This window comes from Monodon monoceros, unplaced genomic scaffold (assembly GCF_005190385.1).
Source record: "Monodon monoceros isolate NGI ecotype Baffin Bay Population unplaced genomic scaffold, NGI_Narwhal_1 Super_Scaffold_4, whole genome shotgun sequence".
Classification (NCBI taxonomy): Eukaryota; Metazoa; Chordata; class Mammalia; order Artiodactyla; family Monodontidae; genus Monodon; species Monodon monoceros.
Genome location: NW_021703781.1, coordinates 76,418,920 through 76,440,020, shown reverse-complemented (window position 1 = coordinate 76,440,020; position 21,101 = coordinate 76,418,920). Strand labels below are relative to the sequence as shown.

The window sequence follows — 21,101 nt, the reverse complement described above, 5'->3', positions numbered from 1 at the left end:
GCCATACTGACCCTTTCTGCTCTAGAACACGCTAAGCTCTCTACTGCCTTATGGCATTTGTGTTCACGTTCTCTTGATGGAAAACCCCGCCGTAGACTTTTGTTCTTATCAAATGTATCCTCTCCTTTAAGATTGGAGGAGGGGGAGCCTGTAGGTGATGAGGCTACAAAGAAGGGTTCAGCTAGAAAGTAGAGTTTTTAGAAAACAGAAGAAAGCAAAATCAAAGCACAAAATACCCAACTGGAGTTGTTGAATGTGGGCGATTAAAAAAAAAAGACCATGCCCAAGATGTCGCCCAGCCATGTGACTTAAGGAGTGGTGGTGAATGGTGCTGGCTCTGGAAAGACATGTAGGATGGAAAATGTTTTGTTTTCTAATTGGGGGATGGAGGGAAACATTCGGTTTTTAAACATTTGGCTGAGTTTGAGGTGACGACGGTGACAAGACATTGAAATTAGTGTCCAGCAGATACTGTAATACAGACTGCGCTTGGATGAATTGGCCAGATGGAAAAATATTGATTTGGGCAACATCAGTTTAAAAATTAATGAGTTCTCTCAGGGACAGTAAGAGTAGGGAGGGAAGATCAGTTCCAAGAGCTGAGACTTGGGAGGCGTTCAAGTCCCCCCAGGAGGAAGGGAGGCAGGGGAAAGGAGTATGAGTGGAGAAGCGAGCCCTGGTTGAAGAAGTGGGATAGGGAAGGTGGGAGGGAGGGAGACGCAAGAGGGAAGAGATATGGGAACATATGTATATGTATAACTGATTCACTTTGTTATAAAGCAGAAACTAACACACCATTGTAAAGCAGTTATACTCCAATAAAGATGTAAAAAAAAAAAAAAGAAAACCAGAGTCACTAAGTGCTGCTGAGTTGGGAGTATATTTCAGCAGGAGGTGGTGGATCATGACAGTGGTGCAGCGAGGATATTAGTGCCCTTAGATGGCACGGGGTCTTTAGCATAGATGCTAAATGGCTGCTCTCTCGTTGTTTAATTCCATCTAGTAGGTTTACAGTAGTGAATGGGATAAACAAGTTTCTATTTTTGTCCTTTTGCTGTTCACTTCCAAAATTTGCTCCTGGGGTAAGATTTTAATAATTGGTTCCATTTTTCCCTTACCTTATTTCTTGCAAAGTCAATTTTGGAAAATTCTGACCCCTGTCCTCCACCCCCAGAAATATTACAGATGAATTCCTGCAGCACGTCTTTGTCCCTGTGATGAAGGACAAAGTGAATGACTGCATTTGAAATGCAAAGGCCTTGGGTTTTGTCATTAATTCTGCCATTTATTATTGGGAAACATTAGAAATAACTTATATAACTTCGTAGTTCAGTTTCACCATTCATAAAATAGGACTTGCATTAGCTTCCACTGACCAGCAAAGGAATATAAAAATATAAGTTAATGTTGTAAGTGACCTTGCTTCCCACAGATAGAAGACACTTGAGACATGAAAAATTATTTTTATGTGTAGTAGAGACAACTTGTGCTTGGAATATTAATCCATTTGAAACATTTATGGGAAGAAATAACTAGCTTTCTTTGAATTTTGAAATGACGTATAAAATATCGTTTGAAAATTGTAATTGTTCCATAGTACTTGATTGCTTTTATTTCCAAATGGGCTGTGTCCTCAGAAATGCCCAGGGCTGTGTATCTGTTGATGCCAGGAAAGCTGGTAAGAAAGTAAAACGTCATAAATCAGTTGATTTGTCATCATGAGTCCAAATGATTGATTTTTAAAATTTTTTATCCATCATAAAAGTAATATGTCTGATTATAGAAAAATCAGAGTTACACGCAAACATAAAGAAGAAACACAATGAATTCATAGCCCTAACGCTCAGAAGAAAACCTGCAAGAGCATTTTGGTGTCTTCATTTCCAAAGACTGATTAAAAAAAACAAAAACAAAAACTAATCTAAATGGCAGCCACCTACGCTTTGCGTCCACGATGTCACTTGGTTCTCTTGCCAGCCCTCTGCGGTGGACACTGGTCGGTGGCCTTCCTGGACATGTAAAGGATTTGCATATCAAGGAGGGCAGGAGACTGGCCCAAGAGCATCCATGTAGCCTGTGGGGGGATGCACAGTGCCTCTTCTGACTCAAAATACCGCAGCTTCTTCCCTTATATGAGGCTGTGTCTTGATAAATCAGCCTTCCGGTGTAGATAATTACAATCTTAAGGTCTGAGCAAATCTGGTTCTGTTTCAACATACTTTTTTCAAAGTAGTTATGTGACTGTCACTTGGTGTCACCTTCCTAAACCAACTTTTAATTTCTGTACCATTTCAGAGCCTCGTAGCCAATAACCAAAAAAAATATCCGGTTTTTATAGCAACTTGTTTCTATGTTCCGTAGACTTCCCTGGAGGTACTTAGAGGGGCCTTTCTACTGCCTAAGGCTCAACTACTTTTACATAACCTCTGCCTTCTTATACTCTAGGAAACCTTGTCAATTGCTTTATGCTTTTCACTTGACGGCAGTCACCGCATCTTTCCTCCATCTGAACAAATAACAGTGTTAGAAGAGAGATGAAGGGTAAAGACTCCAGTTTGCCGGTGTTTGGAGCCATGAGCGATAACAGCCATTCATCTCTGAGCCTTTTGATACTGAATTGCTCTAAAATGACATTCTTCTTGCAAGATGTAGATTAGATCTTTAACTGATTATTAATAGACTTTATTTTAAAGGATGTTTTTATATTTACAGGAAAGTGGAGAAGACAATATAGAGAGTTCCCCTACACCCCATGACCAGTTTCCCCTATTATTAACATCTTACCTGAGTATCGTACAATTGTTACAATTAATGAACCGATATTGACGTAATATTTTAAACTACAGTTCATACTTTATTCCAGTCTCCTTACTTTTTACCCAATGTCCTTTTTCTGTTCCTCAGTCCCAGGCAGGATTCTACAATATGTTTAGTCATTATGTCTCCTTAGGCTCCTCTTGGCTGTGACAATTTCGATGACATTGATAGTTTTGAGGTGTGCTGGTCAAATCTATTGTAGGATGCACTGTATTGGCATTTGTCTCAAGATTAGATTGGGGTTATGGTTTTTAGGGATTAAGATCACAGAGGTAAAGCGTCATTTTCATCATATCCTATGAAGAGTACATCCCAACAACAGGACTACGGTTGTTGACGTTGACCTTTATCATCTGGGTGACATAGTGTTTTTCAGGTTTTTCCACTGTAGACTTACTCTTTTTTAGATTAACTTTTGCCATGGTTCTTTTTAAACATCCTCGAGCTATACCATTTAAAAATCACATCCCCCAGGCTTCCCTGGTGGCACAGTGGTTAAGAATCCGCCTGCCACTGCAGGGGACATGGGTTCAAGCCCTGGTCTGGGAAGATCTCACATGCCGCGGAGCACCTAAGCCCGTGTGCCACAACTACTGAGCCTGCGCTCTAGAGCCCATGAGCCACAACTACTGAGCTCACGTGCCACAACTACTGAAGCCCGTGTGCCTAGAGCCCACGCTCCACAACAAGAGAAGCCACTGCAATGAGAAGCCCGTGCACCGCAATGAAGAGTAGCCACCTCTCGCCACAACTAGAGAAAACTCGTGCACAGCAACGAAGACCCAACACAGCCAAAAATAAAGAAAAAACTTAAATTAATTTAAAATTTTAAAAAATTAAAAATAAAAATCATATCCCTAATTATCACCCATGGAGTCTGCAGATGAGATGAGAGATTGACGTTGTTATTTGGAAAAGACTATAGATAGGAATCTGAACCAAGGAGATATATTTGTCCTTTATGGGAATGTTGCCACCGTATTTCTCTGAACCAAGATGCTGCTCAGTCAATTTTATAAGATTTTCTTTAGCTCTCAGATATTTGGAGTTAATAAAAGTGCTTTATGCATTACCAGGGCCTTGTCCACAGATTCTTTTGCAGTTCATAATGGTTGCCTCAATTTTTTCCCCCCAGCTAGATTTTCTAAGGAATATTTATCTTTTTTTTAATTAATTAATTTATTTATTTATTTTCGGCTGCATTGGGTCTTTGTTGCTGCGCATGGGCTTTTCTCTAGTTGCGGTGAGCGGGGGCTACTCTTCGTTGCAGCGCGTGGGCTTCTCATTGCGGTGGCTTTTCTTGTTGGGGAGCACGGGCTCTAGGCATGCGGGCTTCACTAGTTGTGGCACGGGGGCTTAGTAGTTGTGGCTTGTGGGCTCTAGAGTGCAGGCTCAGTAGTTGTGGCGCATGGGCTTAGTTGCTCCACGGCACGTGGGATCTTCCCAGACCAGGGCACAAACCCACGTCCCCTGCATTGGCAGGTGGATTCTTAACCACTGTGCCACCAGGGAAGCCCAGGAATATTTATCTTAATCCTACTTTTGGTACCTCAGATTAATTCTCCTCTCTTAGGTTCATGTAGGGATTGATAGTGATTTCCCTTTAAAGCCAGAATTCCAGGCATGATGTTTTAAGTTTTGTCTTGACTAGTAATCTTATTAGAGGTTGTTACCCCAGTGGCCCATTGGGCAGCTTGAATGGATACCCACCAAGTAAGTACCTAAATGTCCACATTTTCTAATGTTGGATATGAAGTTGTCATCTTCACACTATTAGCGTGGTTTGGTTGGAGAACCACTGTCTAGGAGTCTGGAAACTTGGATTCTGACATCCTAGGCTGATCTTATGTGTTAAGCTTTTCAAAAGCCCTTTGACTACACTGACTTATTTGAGCTTCCTTGACCCTATGAGAATTAGTGGGGGAGAGAACGTGGTCCCCATTTTGTAAAGGGCAGAACCTCAGATGCACACTTTGACTGAGGGCAATAAATCAAAGAGGAGTCAAGACCAGAGCCAAGTCTTGTGGCTCCAAGGTGTTCATTGTTCATGATCTCAGAACTCCGTGTCAATCTTCACCTCTGATGAGCTGAAGCCCTTAAGTGGGCATTAGGGTGGTCTGGACCTCCCTTAGTAAGCTAGGCCAAGGGGGCTTGGCCGGAGCAGAAACGAGGCAAGACTTCCATGGGCAGCTAGGCTCTGGGTGATTCACACGGAGGGGAGATCTGAAGTCACTTTTGGGGGTGTCTTCATTGCTGGCTTTTCTAAGACCTTAAAAGCCATGGCTGCAAAGATTCTTGCCTAAGGAACTGGGTCTGTAACTTCCCTTTTCACCAGGCATAATCAGGTCTGAAGATGACAAACTCAGACAAGCAAAGAAGGCACACACGTACCTCATGGGAAAGCAGAGCTGATTGTCACAGACGAGAATTGTGCTAGGAACCCAAATATTCTAATATGCTTTTTTTCTACCATGAGACTGAAGCAAACTGGCCATTTTATCAAAAGGACAAGTCATGTATCTGGTTACTCAACAGACAGAAAGCTGGAAGTTCCTCCTCCAGATAAGCTATTCACATTCACATTTTTTATTTAGTCAACTGAGTTTTGTTGATGCCCAGATATTTGGAAAAACAAAATGTGTGCAAACTGTATATTTTCTAAGGTCATATTTTTTCCCCTGGGTTTCTAGGGCTTGAATGTGTGGCCTGCTTTTATGGTTTGTCAACAAGATCACTCCATAAAATGCATTCTGATATCTCACAGCTGTGTATAATTTATTCTGTCTATCCATGCAGCACAAATAAAATTTTTATTTGCATCATCTAAAAGAAATACCAGTGTATAAATACATAAGCAAAGCTCATAAGAAACCATCTTCTGACTCCATATACTGCTGGGGGGATATCGTGCAACCATTAAAAAAGCTGAGCGATGGCTTCATTATCCATGTAGATAGATCATAGATACTGTGCTCAGCAAATAGTATAGTTATTCAATTTCTTTAAAAGGTTGCAACATTCCCCAAGTGCTGGCAGAGTCTGCTTCTCAATTCTCCTTGGGATATTTAGAAAATAAAGCCTCTTAGAGGGGGGAAAAAAAAATCAGCCCCGAAGGACTTCTTTTGATTAAGACGTTGGAATATGTAGGTGAAAAGGCAAATGTTCAGTGGTTGGAACATTTTGCCTTTAGAAGAGTGAGTAACTGTCTTTCTCTGCTCCTAGGAGTCTTGGGGGATAAAGGTCCAGGGGACTAAGAATGTTCTTTATATTTGGTTCATGCAGCTTCAGTTTGATTATCGAATAGGAAACCCCATGAAGGTGCCCTGCCCAGCTTCCCCCAAGTCAAGGATGTGGCCTTGCTGCCTCTCCTGGTTCCCCGACTGGCAGAGGCAAGCTAGTGATGCAACCAAGAGACCTAGATTTCATGGCACCATCTCTTTCTGCTAAGACAGGCAGCTTCTGAATGAGTCCTGTCAAATGTAAAGACATTTTCTCTAGGTCGCTGAGGCCTGGGTGATAATCTTCCATGCCTTTGAGCATTGCGGCCGGAATAGCCATGAAAACCGTCGCGTCTTCTGCGGCTGGGTGGTGGGTGATCCAGAACTCCGGTTTTAGGTTTAACAAGCCTTGGGCAATTGGATTTGCGATTAAGTACTCAATTTAACAACCTACTTGCATTGGAAACTTAGGCTAACAGAACTGCCAGGAGTAGCTTATAATCAAATTGGTTTGTTTATGTAGAGGAAATTTGAAAATGTTTGCAATCACTTTCTGAACAGTTTTACCTGACTTTTCAGAAGATTAACATGTCAGCCAGGGTAACTCTTGGCACGTGGCATGGTTTTCACTGGCTGAGGGGAAAGTTCAGACGGATCTGCCGTTTTCACCCCATAATTGTGGGTATTTCAAAGCCTTCTTAATCCAATTCAAACAACACACCAGCACTCTTTCAAGATAAGTTCAGTTAATTGCACTTAGTCCTGCTCTGCAGGAGCTGTGTAACTGGATCAGAACTCACATTGTTTCAGTAAATTCCAACATGGGAAACCCACTGAGGGTCCTGAGCAAGAGACCCGGGGCTTGGCAAAGCTTAGAGGGCGATGCCGATAAAACCAGTTGGTGTTCTTCACGCTTCCTGTGTATGATCTACCTCGGGCCTCCCCGCCCTTTGCCTCGTTTTATGGAAAAGTAACGCACTTGCTGACCATCTGCTGACATGTTCTTTCCGCGGCTCTGGGTGGGGCTGGAAGGTTCTCATCTTCACGTCTCATTTCTATGCTTCCCATCCCAACAAATAAAGGTCTTTCCTCTCTGTGCATCAGAAGTAGCCCCTCCCCCCCCACTCTACCACCACCTTGTTTTTCTCATTAAATTTTATTTTGAAATCATTTTAGATTTACAGAAGAGTTACAAGGACAGCATGGGGTGTCCCTGTAGCCCTGTTGTTTCAGGGTCCTGGTTACTCTCTGAAATGGTCTTATTCATTCAGCCGTCTCTCTCCCAATATAATAATACAGGTCACGAGGGCAGCTTGATGTGTGTCCCTCTCTTAGATATACAGGATGGAGAGAACCAAGTGTGCTGGGACGAAGCTGTATTTAAGAGACGAGGGTCTCCACAGTGTAGGCAGAGGGGGCTGGCTCCTGGTGACAAGAGGGTGTCCTGGGCTGAAGCAGGAAGAATGGGCTTTTTGAATGGAAGGCATCAGGTCTAGAGGGCCCATCACAAGGCGAGCACTTAATAGATAGTTGGTGAAAGAGTGAGTGAGTGAATGAATGAACAAACAGATAAGTGGGCCAGCGACTGGACCAGGACTGATGGCTAATACGTGGTCGGGTTGGTAGTGATGCTGGGGTGTGTCTTACTCCAAAACCCATGCTTGTAACAACTCTGCACCATCTTGGAGCACATTGAAGGGCATGAAATCAAGCCACTGGATGAAGTTCATTTATTCAAGGTCTCTGTGCCATCAGTGACTGCCCCCTCTGCAGGCAGGAAGGACTTCTGATGAATTCCATGCAGACAGCCATTCTCTCCTCCATCCTGTCCTCCACTGATGTCCACAGATGTCACCACCTGGAGCCAGCCCCCTCCGCTTGCACGGCTGGAACCCTCATCTCTCCAACACAGGTTCATCCCTGAAAACTCAGCTCATCCCAGCCCTGAGACCACAAGCCCTGCTCTCCTTGCTCCCCGGGCCCATGGTCCTCTCTCTCCCTCTAGTGCCCCATGTGGCCGACGGCCCCAGCTCATCCCCTCTGCCATTGGCCATAGTCCCAACTTTCGGTTCATCCTCGGCCCCTTGGCGCTCAACAACTGAGAGTTTTAAATGCTTCGTGACCAGCTTGAGAATTTTCCAGAGAGGCTGTGTCAGACAGTTAATACTCAGGTAGTAATCCTTTTGTAACCTGAATAGAACTGCAGACTTCCACACTGAGGATGATAAAATGGTGTGGATTTAAAAGTATTTGGGGACCTGTAAAATGTCTAGGATTAAAATTTCAATACCATTTGTGCCCAATAAATGAGAACTCTTTAGTAACTTGAAACTGTGGTATTATGACTCAGGTCTGAAAATTATGAGTCCTGGTTGAAGAAATGGGAATAACATGTGAGGAATCAGCTCCTGTCCTTTACCTTGAGGGATAGACTGTGGTCGCACCAAATAGCAGGAGGGTGACCTCATAGGGGAGCTAGCCCGGAGAAATTACCGTATTTGTTAAGAAAGCAGTACACTCCCCAGAGGAGAAAAATGTTACACTTTCCATTAGGATTTTTTATGGAAATGGGGCTACACTGGACCTGGGTCAGTATATTAGCTGGTTTGACAGTACCCCAGGAAACAAGATCGCACAATAGTTGATAGAACGACTTGATTTTTTTTTTTTCCGTGAACCAGTCTAGTCAGTCTGAACTTGACAAATTAATTTTGTCTATAGAATCACTCCCATAAGCACATAAAATTAGCCTCCATAAGTACAGAGAGCAGAGTTGGCACTGTGTTTAACTGATTCGCTGGAACTTAAGTAAATGGATTTAGTCTTAATATAGCTAAAGCCCTGAGACTTTAACTAGAGCTGATCTTAGGCAAAGCATTAATTCATCATTTAAAAAGTCACGGCTCGTGGGTTTTTGTTGCTCGTTGAAGGACAGAATTATATACTTTGACGGTGCTAATCACCCAGCACATGCCACAGGGCTTGAAGGAAAAAATTAGCTCTGGTTTTCTTTGTTACAAAATTTTTTATGTTCGATTGACAGAGAATTAATCAGTTTTAACACTTGACTATATTTAATAGATTATGGTGTTTCCCTGGCCTTATTCAACTTCCAGATATTTTCATTGAGTCGTTGATGTCATACTTCTGATGCTAAACTCTTCCTGGACTGGAATAAGCATGGGGATTTTTCTTTGCGTTGTAGGGGTGAACTTGGGAAGCAGATTCATACCTTCCGTGCAACAGGCCGGCACGAGGGACGGGAGAGGAGCTTACGAAGTGGTCAGTGCCTCTCTTTTGAATGGAGACCCGTGGAACCCAGTGACAAACGCAGACACAAAGGTCAGTTTTTTTGGTTTTGTTTTTCTTCTTGACTTTTCAATGACTGAAGTTTAAAAATCACATTAACTGCATTCATATTCCCTTATTCAGGTTTTGTCTTTATTTTAATTCCAACTTTATCCTTCCTTATAAAGTGAAATCTTCATTATTAAGAAGATAAAATAGAGACTGGTTTTGATGTGACAGTTCTGATGAGTCTCTCAACACTGTTTGTGTCTGTGGAAGCTTATTTTTTCAAGCACACACCAGGGATAACATTTCCAGATATACAAGTTTCAGCTCATTTTACCTGAGTGCTGGATCTTTTTCTATATTCATGTCTATTTCATTAACATTTCAGTTTTATCAATCAATTACTGGTAGAAACATTTTAATGCAACTTTTAAAATTTATTTATTTATTTATTTTTGGCTGTGTTGGGTCTTCCTTGCTGTGCGTGGGCTTTCTCTAGTTGCCGTGAGTGGGGGCTACTCTCTGTTGCAGTGCGCGGGCTTCTCACTGTGGTGGCTTCTCTTGTTGCAGAGCACGAGCTCTAGGCGCTGTGGGCTTCAGTAGTTGTGGCACGTGGGCTCAGTAGTTGTGGCTCATGGGCTCTAGAGCGTAGGCTCAGTAGTTGTGGCACACGGGCTTAGTTGCTCCACAGCATGTGGGATCTTCCTAGACCAGGGCTTGAACCCGTGTCCCCTGCATTGGCAGACAGATTCTTAACCACTGCGCCACCAGGGAAGTCTCTGTAATGAGTTTTAATGCAGTTTTATGCTTTGTTTACTTTGACACATGTTTGATTTGAGTCTTCTATTATGTAAAAGAATAATATAAAATAATTGAAATATTAGTGATGAAATTTCATATTTTGATGAGTTTTGTCTGACAAATATAAGTGAGTTTCTTAAATTTCAGAATTGTTGGAACAGTTGGAAAGGGATAAAATCTATAGAAATATGAGCTCTTTGGAGAGATCATACAGATGGCTTTGTCCTTGTGTTATGTGGAACTATTTTTAGAGTATTTTTTATAATAGAAAACAGAGTTTTTTAAAAGAGCAGTTGAGATTGTGAAAATGGTCTGTAGTGTCCTGGAAGGGCTGCGGTGGGCCACCTTTGTGTCCATAATGATAATATGATTTACATCATTATTTTATTTTCTAAAGAGGCTTTCAGCTGAAAGTGAGCCTTCAGAAAGGTTGGGTTAAAGGATCCCAATGCCAAATATAAACTTTTTCAGTATTTCTGCTTCATGGAGACTGTTGCAGATGGAATATACAAAGTATAAGTCAACCACGGTGACATTGATACTGTTTCCTAGATGAAAAACTTAAGACACTAAAGAAAATTTCATCATGCTACTAATTTACAAAATGAGAAACGATACGATAGATTCAGAAAGAGAGAGGTATACTATGTTGTAAAGGAAGTATATCTTTAAAATATTCATAGGCACTACTTAATAATATAAAAATACGGAACAATCTAAAGTTACTTGGGTGGTGGAAGCCTTTATGGGAGTTTTTCCCTGGTGGTAGGGTTGCCAGATTTAGCAAATAAGAGTGCAGGATGCCCCGTTAAACTTGGACTTATGTAAACAGTGAATATTTTTTGGCATAACTCTATCCCATGCAATATTTGGGATAGTGTTGTTTATCACAGTCCAGATTTAACTGCCGTCCTGTGTTTTATCTGGCAGCCCCCCTTGGAGGGCATCAGAGCAACAAGCTGATAAAGGTTCTCAGTATGCCTTTGGAATGGACTAGTTCAGGTTGGCTCTAGTTTCTGACCTCCAGCTTCATCCTTACTACCAGCTAGCCACCTTGCAGACATCAGGAGGCATACCGGAGGGGGAACTGGCACATCCGCCCTGGCCAAGCTTACAACCTGTTGGCCGGGGGCCACCAGCACCATCTTTGTAGAAAACTAGGAAAAGCCATTATTGTTTGATCGCTGTCCCACCTCCTCTAGGGGTCTGCATCCAGGATTAGAACCAGGCAGGAAGTAGGCACATACCTACTGGCTAAAATAACTCCAGGTCACTGACATTATTTAAGGGGACAGCGACCTTGGTGGTTTGGGGAACAGCATCTTGTCGTAATGCCGTGGGGCTCATCTCAGCATGTGGCTGTGGAGTCAGCCTTATGGCTCTGTAATTACCATGTGCCCCCTTAACTGGTGGTTAACCACTAAGACCTCGCATGAAAATGGTGCATGTAAATGTCTGTTAACGTGCGTGTATCTGCGTGCCGTAATTCTGCACGGGGTAGCTGTGTATGTTTGTTGTGGGAATAAGGGTTCTGCCAAATGGCGTGTTTGTGTACGTCTTTCTTCGTCATCAAGATAACAGTCAGTGCTGTAATTTTATTTTATTAAAAACAATGTGTTTTGGGGGGGATTTATTGAAATCTTTCCTTTATTGTGCATCTTCAACATCTAGGACCAGTGTCCTGTTTTCTCCATCCTGAATCCCCCCAGAGCGCACAGTTGGGGTCAGCTGCAGTGACTGCTGCCTTTTTGGCCACAACATCTTTTGTTCACTAAATGGCGGGGGACAAACTTTGTCCGCAGTGCCTCATTTTGGTCATAAATCTGACCAACTTTTGGGAGGCAGATCATGACCAATTTTGTCCCATGGTGCTAAGAAGGCTTATTCCTACATCGAGGATTCTGTGGATAGGCCACTCAACGTGCTAATTTTCAGATTAGGTCCTGTTGACAGTCTAAAATTCTCTGGATCTCCCATCTTACTAGTCTATTATGATCTGGGAAATGTTTTCCCTTGTTGCTTCTTCCCACATCTAGAGTTGCGCTATTACAAATATTCTACATAGAGGTATATATATGATTGATGGCCTCAAGACACTTAGTCATCATTACTTTGTTGGAGGCCTCATTAAATATTGAGTAATGCAAGAGACAACAATCTTATGACATAGATGGGATATAAGTAACACTACTAGTAACTGTAATTTTAAACTGCATTAACGGGGAGTATCTTCAAGTATGCAGAACATACCCACTTCATGAATATTTTTGCTGCACAACTATGCCTGCAGGACCTTAGAATACAGGCTTTTAGGTTTGCATTCCTGCTCCCCTGTTTTATTCCTTGCTGCCTTCTTTCCATTCAGCCAGTCTTTGACAATTTGACTTAATTGGTCTGAGGGAAGGCCCAGGCATCAACTTGATTCAGGCAAAAGTACTCAGATTCTCTTTTTCTCTCTCTCTCATCTATGATGGAGATATATCCAAATGGGGTAGTATTATGTCCTGTACAAATCAAGAGTCAAGCCATCATTGCCACCGATCACGTAGTTGAAAGAACAGAGCATGGGGAGAGAACATGACCTTGTGTGCATTGGAGAGCTTCCGGCATTTTGTTTGTTTACTTGCCGTTGTTTTGATCTATAACACACGAGTATAAGCTTATCTGCTCTTTTCTCCCTCTTAGGGTCATTGTAAGAATGAGATGAAACGGCGGGTGTGAAAATACATTAACTAAAAACTACCACCCCAATGTAAGGTGATATGGAGAGTTTAAAGTTTCTTTAGGGACCAACCTCCAATTTCATGTCCTAAAAAAATTTACTCTGGATCCAGGGAAGACATATCAAGATGGGGTTGATTGTGAGATGACCTCAGTTGAGCTCAGCCTTTGAAGGCTCCAGGAAATTTCCAATTTCCAAGTTTCTCACAGGAGAATGAAACGATGGAAATAGTATGTGAAATGGAAAGTAAAAAGGCAAAAGGCTTAGAACATGAAACCAGAGCTTCCCGTAGCATACTGAGGAGGTGAAAGATCAAATAGCTGCTAATTAAAATGGCAGAGACAGAGTCCGCTACATTGATTCCATTTGCTTTGTTTCACGGCTGACCCTCAAATAACCATCCCCTTTCACACCTCCGCAATCAGCCTTCTTCTCGGAGGGGTCGTCTCATCCTCCCTCCCCACCTCCTCCCTCAGGTCCTCTGCAGCCCTCTGTAGCAGCTTCCACTCCCACCACTTCATCACAACCACTCTTGCCAAGGTCCCGGGTGGCCTCTCAACCTCTGAAGCCAGAGCATGCCCCTCGCTCTTTATTTTCCTTATCTTGGCGCTGATTCAACTGTCACTTCCTTTGGCTCCTGAGACCCTGTTCGCTCTTGTTTGCTCTCGTATGGTTTTTTTGTTTGTTTTGCGGTACGCCGGCCTCTCACTGTTGTGGCCTCTCCCGTTGCGGAGCACAGGCTCCGGACGCGCAGGCTCAGCGGCCATGGCTCACGGGCCCAGCCGCTCCGGCGGCACGTGGGATCTTCCCGGACCGGGGCACGAACCCGTGTCCCCTACATCGGCAGGCGGACTCTCAATGACTGCGCCACCGGGAAGCCCTTTCGTATGTTTTTAATTCTTGCCTTTGGCTCCTCTTCTCGGCTTTGCCCCTTAACTGTCAGTTTCCCCTGAGTTTCTTCCTCGGGGCGTTTCTGACTCAGGGCTCCTGCTGGGCGTGGCATTCCGTCCTGCGGCCTCACTATCCACCTGTGCAAGGAGGGGCGGGAACTCCCATGAGTGACAGAAGCAGCCACCGCCCACACACGGGCTCCTACTACGTGGGGCGTGGATCTGATCCCCTCACCGTCGTCCTCCAGCATACACTGACTGACAATCCACATCGCCCACCCTGCTCTGACGCCTGAGATTGGGTCACTGGCTTCCAATGGATTTTACGCACCTCCAGCCGGAAGTTCCCAATTGCCTTAATGGACTGTGTCCCGATGTGGAAACAGCCCCCCAGCCGTGTTCCCCACTTTGTGTAGTAGCCTCTGGAAGATAAGATTGTCATCCCCCAGCTCCCCTCAGATCACGGGCTTGGAGTCATCTCATCCTTCAGAAGCTTCTCACGATATCTGACTCAGGTTCCTCCACTTGGTACCCACTCTGAAGGCTTAGCTCCCACCTCAGCCATCCTGCGCCTCCGTGGCAGCCTGTTGCCTAAATATGCGGTGTTCTTCACTGCCGTGCAGAACTGGCATTTGCTTTGTCCCTGCCACCTGTGTCCTGCTCATTCCTGAAGCCCCAGCTTAACCAGCACCTTCTCTGTGCAGCTCATTCTGACCTCCCCAGCCACGTCTGTCCTTCCCAGACCTTTGTCCTAATCAGTCATCTCCGTGACGTGCAGGCACACCGCGCACACGCTTCACTCGTGCACATTGAGCCTGCGGACATGGCAGAAACAGAAGCTAAGGACATGCAGCTTAACTCACACATCCATCCTCTGATCTCCCCAAGGAGCATGTGGCCGGGGGATCGGCCGGGGTCGGGGGGAGGCGTGATGGGACATCGGGTGTCCGCTGTTTCCTCTCTTCCTCCACCTGAAACAGGGCAAGTCTCTCACTCTCTGAGAGCGAGTCTGGTTTTTCAAGTGGATGTCATTATACAGCAGGGACCCCAAAATAAGCAAACTCAACTGTGCTCAACCCAGCGGGGTTCAGGAGAGAAGAAATGGCCACATTGAACTTACAGAAAAGCACAAAAACCATAAGGTACTTAGAAGATTACTGTTAACTCTGCCTTGGGTACCGCTTCGCCTTCTGTGCTGGCTTGAGACCCTAACTCTGCGAGACTTGGGACTCAGCTCTTTGGCATGGATCATACTGTCCTGTCATCACTAGTTTATATTTTTGTTTCTCTCACCAGCCTGTGCCCTCCCCGCGGGTGGTGGCCTCAGCTTTGTTCCTTCCTTGTCCCTTAGTGCAGTGTTTGGCATCCAGTGAGGATATGGGCTCTGAGCCTTCCTCTGTGCCTGGGGACTGGGTCGCTCACTGGCGTGGAGGTGCCTCATGCTACAGAAGATAGAGGGGACAAAACTCAACCTTTGCATGTTATTCAAACGCCAGAGGGTGCCTGGAGAGCCTCTCCATTTCTGTAGAGAGGTACAAACCACTCTTGGATGACCTGGACTTTTCAGACATTGCTGACCCCCTTGTAGCGAGTTTAGGTTCTTTTAAAATCATTTTGGAGGTCTTTTATTGCTTGGAAGAACGTGACATTTTTCTCTTTTGTGACTGCTAGGGTTCTACCTGGAATAACTCCCCACGTGTGCCTCTCTGTCCCAGTCCTAGAGAGAATGAGTTTCCTCTTCTCTAAGGGAATATTCTGGTCATTGCAGGAGTTGCTGCAGGCCAGCCGGTGGTGCCTGAGCCTGGCTGAGTAAGCTCAATGGTTAGCCTTTTGACTTACGGAACGTTGAGCTTACATTAGCTTACAAGCCAGCCAGCAGCACTTCCTCTTAGGAAATAATGTTATTAAAATACCTCCTGTGAGGTTCTCATAAGAAACGTACAGTGGTTCCAAAGTTGGAACATTATTTCTAGACTGTACGGTCTCTTAGGATGGTCTGTTCTCTGCCTCCACCCCCTGTCTCTTAACTCCCATTGGACTCCCAACCCTACCCCTTGCCTGACAGTCCCCATGAGGCTATGTCTGCCACACAGGAGGCTCTTGTTCCGGCCTCACATAACCTACCTAGCCAAGATTCTGCCCACCCTTCTGGGAGAGGGATTAGCGAGGTAAAAGCTGGCACCGCTATATCTTTGGGAACTCAACTGTTTCTTAAGAGTTGATGGCAGGCAGAGTGGAAGGAGAAAAGGCTTTGGAATATACAGAAATGGCTTCACACTCCTGCACAGCCTCTGCCTTGCTGTGTGATGTTGGGCAAGTGACAAGCCCTTGCTGAGTCTGTTTTCTCATTTGTAAAGGAGATGATGATGGTTACCCTGCTGTCTGACATAGTGCCCCCGGCGTGCTCAGTAAATCTCAGCCACTCTCCTTTCCCTTCATTCATTCTGGCCTTCCTCCTTACACTAGGGCAGGGCCCCTCAGCCCCAGCCCTGTTGCCACTGGGGTGGGTAGTTCTCAGTTATGTGTGTAGGGGAAGGGGGCTGTTCTGTGCATTGCAGGATGTCTGCCAGCATCCCTGGTCTTTACCATGAGATGCCAGGAGCACCCTCCTCCCCAGCCAAGTCAACTCAAAAGGCCCTGGGCTGGGGTGTCGGGGGTGTGCATAATTCCCCAGGTTAAGAACCCCTGCACTAAGAGAAAGCTGAGAAGGCTAAGGAAACAGTTACTGAGGACCTTTGCTTTGGATGGAGCCACAGGTCAAAAATTGGCAAACTTTTTAAATGAAGAGCTAGACAGTAAATGTGTTCAGCTGTGTGGGTCCTATGATCTCTGTCACAGCTACTCAACTTTGCCACTGTGGCTTAAAAGGTAAAAGCAGCTGTAGATAATAAGTGAACCAGTGGGTGTGGCTGTGTTCTGATAAAACTTATTTGTGGACATTGTCATTTGAATTTTATAATGTTCATGTGTCATGAAATATTCTCCTTTTATTTTTCTTAACCATTAAGAAATATGAAACCATTCTTAGCTCTGCCAGTGGGCAGTGGGCTGGATGTGGCCCTCAGACTGTAGTTTGCGACCCCCCCGGGCTAGACATACTCTAGGTATGATCACACCAGGTGCCCCCAGCAGCCCTGCAAGGTGGATGTTGTGTGCACTTTGTAGGTGAAGATGCAGAAGCTCACAGAACAGGAAGTGACAGGGCTGACAGCTAGATTCTGAAGTCTAGTCTTTCCGTAGCACTCGGCTGCCTCCCAGAAGATCTTTAGCTTTCTTTCCCTTGTGCATTGTATCAGGACTGGTTCATCAGTCTGGACTCCAGAGGCAAGATCTCGGCTCAGAGGGACAGTGTGGAGGTCTCTGGCCAGCGCTTCCCCCGGCTGTCAGTCCTGCCCTCCGAGGCAGCCCTGGCTTTCTTCAACCGCATGTTAGGGCTTCATCCCCGCTCCCCGCCAGGCCTTTCAGTGTTCTTGCTTCCTCTTTGGTCAGCACACAAAGGGCAGGAAGCAAGCCAACGCGTTGTGCTTGTTTCCACTGTGTCCCCGCTTCTGGTTGCTCACCACTCAGTCAAGGAGGGCTCTGGGCTACATATCCACATGGTCTCTGCTAACTCATTTATTTCTTGTGACCTCTTAGCAAGGCCTTAATATCATTTTCCAAAAAGTTGTCTATTGAGTCAGGTCTCCCTAGAGTTTCTGCAACTTTTTTTCCTTCCCCAAGCTTGTAGCGTCATCATAGAACTGGGTCTTTTTTAAAAAGTTATATTTTAAAATAACAAATGTGGGTAACGCTAGGAGATAGAGTGGTTTGCGTTATTTAAACAGAGAGGCGTTATAAAATATATATTTTTTATAATCCTTGGGTAAGACTCTCCATGTTTGACTGATGTGTTGAGCATATTTGATATTAGGAGAAGAAGAGTTGGATGATGAATTCTGTTTTCAGCCTTTCATCTATTCGTCCAAGGATAGGTAAGTGTCTGCTGTGTCTCAGGTTCAAGGTCAAGTTCCTGTGACCCAAGAATGGGTGAGACTCTATCCTGCCCTTGAGGACCTCAAAGTTTAATGAACTAATGGTTGTAATAAACTTAATTAAGTATTTAATAAGAGATATGTAATTTTTAAAATAAGTGATTTTAGAATAGCTAGATTCTTTTTCAAGAAGTTGCTTGATGCTCATTTTCTTAATTTTTTAATTGAAGTGTAGTTGATTTACAATGCTGTGTTAGTGTCAGGTGTACAGCAAAAGGGATTCAGTTATACATATATGTATATATATGTCTATTCTTTTTTCAGAAAAAGAAAATCAGAGTAGCTTTATATTTACTGAAAAATTGCAAAGATAGTATGGAGCCGTCCCATACTCCCCACACCCAGTTTTCCTATTAGTCACATGTACATCTGCACGGTGCGTTTGTAACAATTCATGATATAGAGCTTTTTATATTTTAACCTGAATTCTTTTCATAAGAGAGAAAGGTCCTGGAGATTGAGGACATTTAGAAGAACATAAAATTTCTAGAAAGGATGATAATTTATAAATCAGAGTTTAGACTAAAAAGCCTATCTTCCCAAGAGAGAATTCATGTGTATCAATATTTCATTTAACAGTTTCATATCACGTGAAGGCTGAGGAAGCCATTGCCTATGCCTTGACTCTAGAATTTCTCTGAAGTTAAAACATAAACAGCGAGGACTGTACCTTCATAGTTGCTCAATAAACAGTCCTGATGGTGATGAGGCTGTTTTGTTCAATTGAAATTTAAAGCTCAGATTAAAAAAAAAAAAATCCTCCTATTTTTTTCTTAAAAAGTGTGAAATATTTTTAAACTTATCACAAGAGTGCCTACAACCAAGTGCATAAAATCATGTTAAAAACAACAGAATTGAGTGCTATTATGTGACTGTGACATAATGCCTATGTAGAGAGTTCGTGTGAGATTTTCCTTTCATGTTGATTAAACATACTCATGAACCCCCCATTTCTCACACACATCCCTGTAAGCATAAGATGTGTGTTTCTCAGTGACGTATACCAGCATTTTACAATTGGACTTTCATTACTGCCTGCCTAAAGAGAAAAATTAAATTAATTAAACTTTGAATTAAATTTCTCTTTAAAGAGGGAAATTAAACACTGAGGAGTAAGATTTTGTTGGGTAGTTTTAAGCTTTGGAGTGGAATAAACCATTGTAATACCTAAGAATTTTCACCTCCTCCCCAAGTACCAATTTTTGCTCCTTTGAGGGCAAACATCCAGCCATTGAGAATGCATGATGGGCACCACACATAAATGGGCAAAAGGAAGTGCGTGTCTCCCAGGACTCCATGTGTTTACAGAAACGTGCCCATTGGAGATTTGGGGCAGGTAAGAATAAAAGCTGATTTCTCCCTCCCTCAAAGGCTGCTCTTGTTAGATTTTCTTAAATTAATTTTTATTGGCGTATACTTGCTTTACAATGTTTGCTTTTGCTAGATTTTAAAAAATAAGTGTTTTATATGAGAACAGTTGTAGATTTACCAAAAAAATTGTAAAGATAATACAGAGATCCCATATACCTCACATCCAGTTTCCCCTGTTATTAACATCTTAAATTATTGTAGAGCATTTGTCACAGCCAACACTGACACATTGTTATTAACTAAAGTCCATGCCTTATTCAGATTTTTTTTTTAACATCTTTATTGGGGTACAATTGCTTTACAATGGTGTGTTAGTTTCTGCTTTATAACAAAGTGAATCAGTTATACATATACATATGTTCCCATATCTCTTCCCTCTTGCACCTCCCTCCCTCCCACCCTCCCTATCCCACCCCTCCAGGCGGTCGCAAAGCACCGAGCTGATCTCCCTGGGCTATGCGGCTGCTTCCCACTAGCTATCTACCTTACACTTGGCAGTATATATATATGTCCATGCCTCTTATTCAGATTTTCCTAGTTCTTACCTCATGTCCTTTTTCTGTTCTAAGAGTCCATCCAGGTACCACATTACATTTAGTCATCATCTCTCCTCAGGCTCTATTTGGCTGTGGCCGTTTCCCACACTTTCTGTTCTTGATGATACTGATAATTTTGAGGGATACGAGTCAAGGGTTTTGTAGAATATCCGTCACCTTGGGTTTGTCTGATGTTCTTCTCCTGATTGAACTGGGCTTATCTGCTTTGAGGAGAAGTCCACAGAGATGAAGTACTGCACCTGCTCTACCACATCGAGGGCACATACTGTCAACAGGACTTGTCACTGCTGATGTCAACTCTGACCAGCTGACTGAAGTCATGTTTGTCAAATTTCTCCACTGTAAATTTCTTTTTTCCTTCCTTTCTATACTGAATTCTTTGGAAGGAAGTCACTGTGCACATCCCACACTTAAGGAATTATGCTTCACTTCCTTGAAGCTTGAAGCAGCTACATAAGTTGTTTTGAATTTTTCTGCACGTGAGAGTTGTCTACTTTCCCTGTTTATTTATATAATAGTCAATTGTTTATTTTTCTAAGCTTGGACTTGGGGGTATTTATTTTATGTCTTGTGATATAATCAAGCACTGTTTTATGTTGTTCAAGTTGTTCCTGCCTTGGCCACTGAGGATTCTTCCATTCGGCTCCTGTGTCCGTTGGATGTGTGTCCACTATTGCGTGTGTATGTCTGTGTGTGTGAGCCCTTTTTTACTTTCTGTTGCAACAAGATGCACCAGGTTTATCTTATACACTTCCCGTCCCAGTCCTAAAATCAGCCATTTCTCCAAGGAGCCCTGGTTTCTGGGGAAATGGTATTAGAAACCAAGATCTGGGTGCTGGGTGTGCTCACTGCTACTGTAGTGTCATTGCTTCTTGGTTTTGGCAGCTGACAAAACAAGGAAATATATGGATGTGCTCTTGCTAGATTCCAAAAAAAAAACAAAACCAATCTCGAATGCTGGATCATGACTGAGGCACACCATATATTTAATTTTTAAAATTGTATAGTAGGAAATATAGCAGGAATTTGGCCTTTTTAAAAGAGGTATAACTATACCGGTCAAAAAGGAAGAGTGGCTCTTTTCAATAAACTACATCAGTTCTTGAAATCAAACCCAATTATTTGTTCTTTTCCCTAAAATGTTATTTTAACTCCCAACTCTCTAGCATTTGACCTAACTCTGGCTTTTCACACTCCTTGAGTTGGTGATGCCTCAAGGCTGCCTTTCTGCTAATTGCTTGAAATTCATTTGCTCTTTTCCTAAAAGTGGCAACAAAGAGATTTTCTTCAGCTGGCATAACCATTTTTAGGTACAACTGTTACTCAGCAGAGGTACTAAGGGTTCTTCCTTTTGCGCGAACCTACTAATTTTCTGAGCATGTGATTTAAAGACGTAGTCA

At 43.4% G+C, this 21,101-nt stretch overlaps 1 protein-coding gene across 1 annotated transcript in view; it reads left to right on the top strand.

Moving 5' to 3' along the window:
- LOC114908456 (disintegrin and metalloproteinase domain-containing protein 12-like) overlaps positions 1 to 21,101 on the top strand; it is a 668,284-nt gene that overhangs the window by 329,269 nt on the left and 317,914 nt on the right. Inside the window, exon 5 of the mRNA XM_029244622.1 lies at positions 9,241 to 9,377. Within this exon, the coding sequence (XP_029100455.1) occupies positions 9,241 to 9,377 (137 nt within the window). The remainder of the gene's footprint in view (positions 1 to 9,240; positions 9,378 to 21,101) is intronic.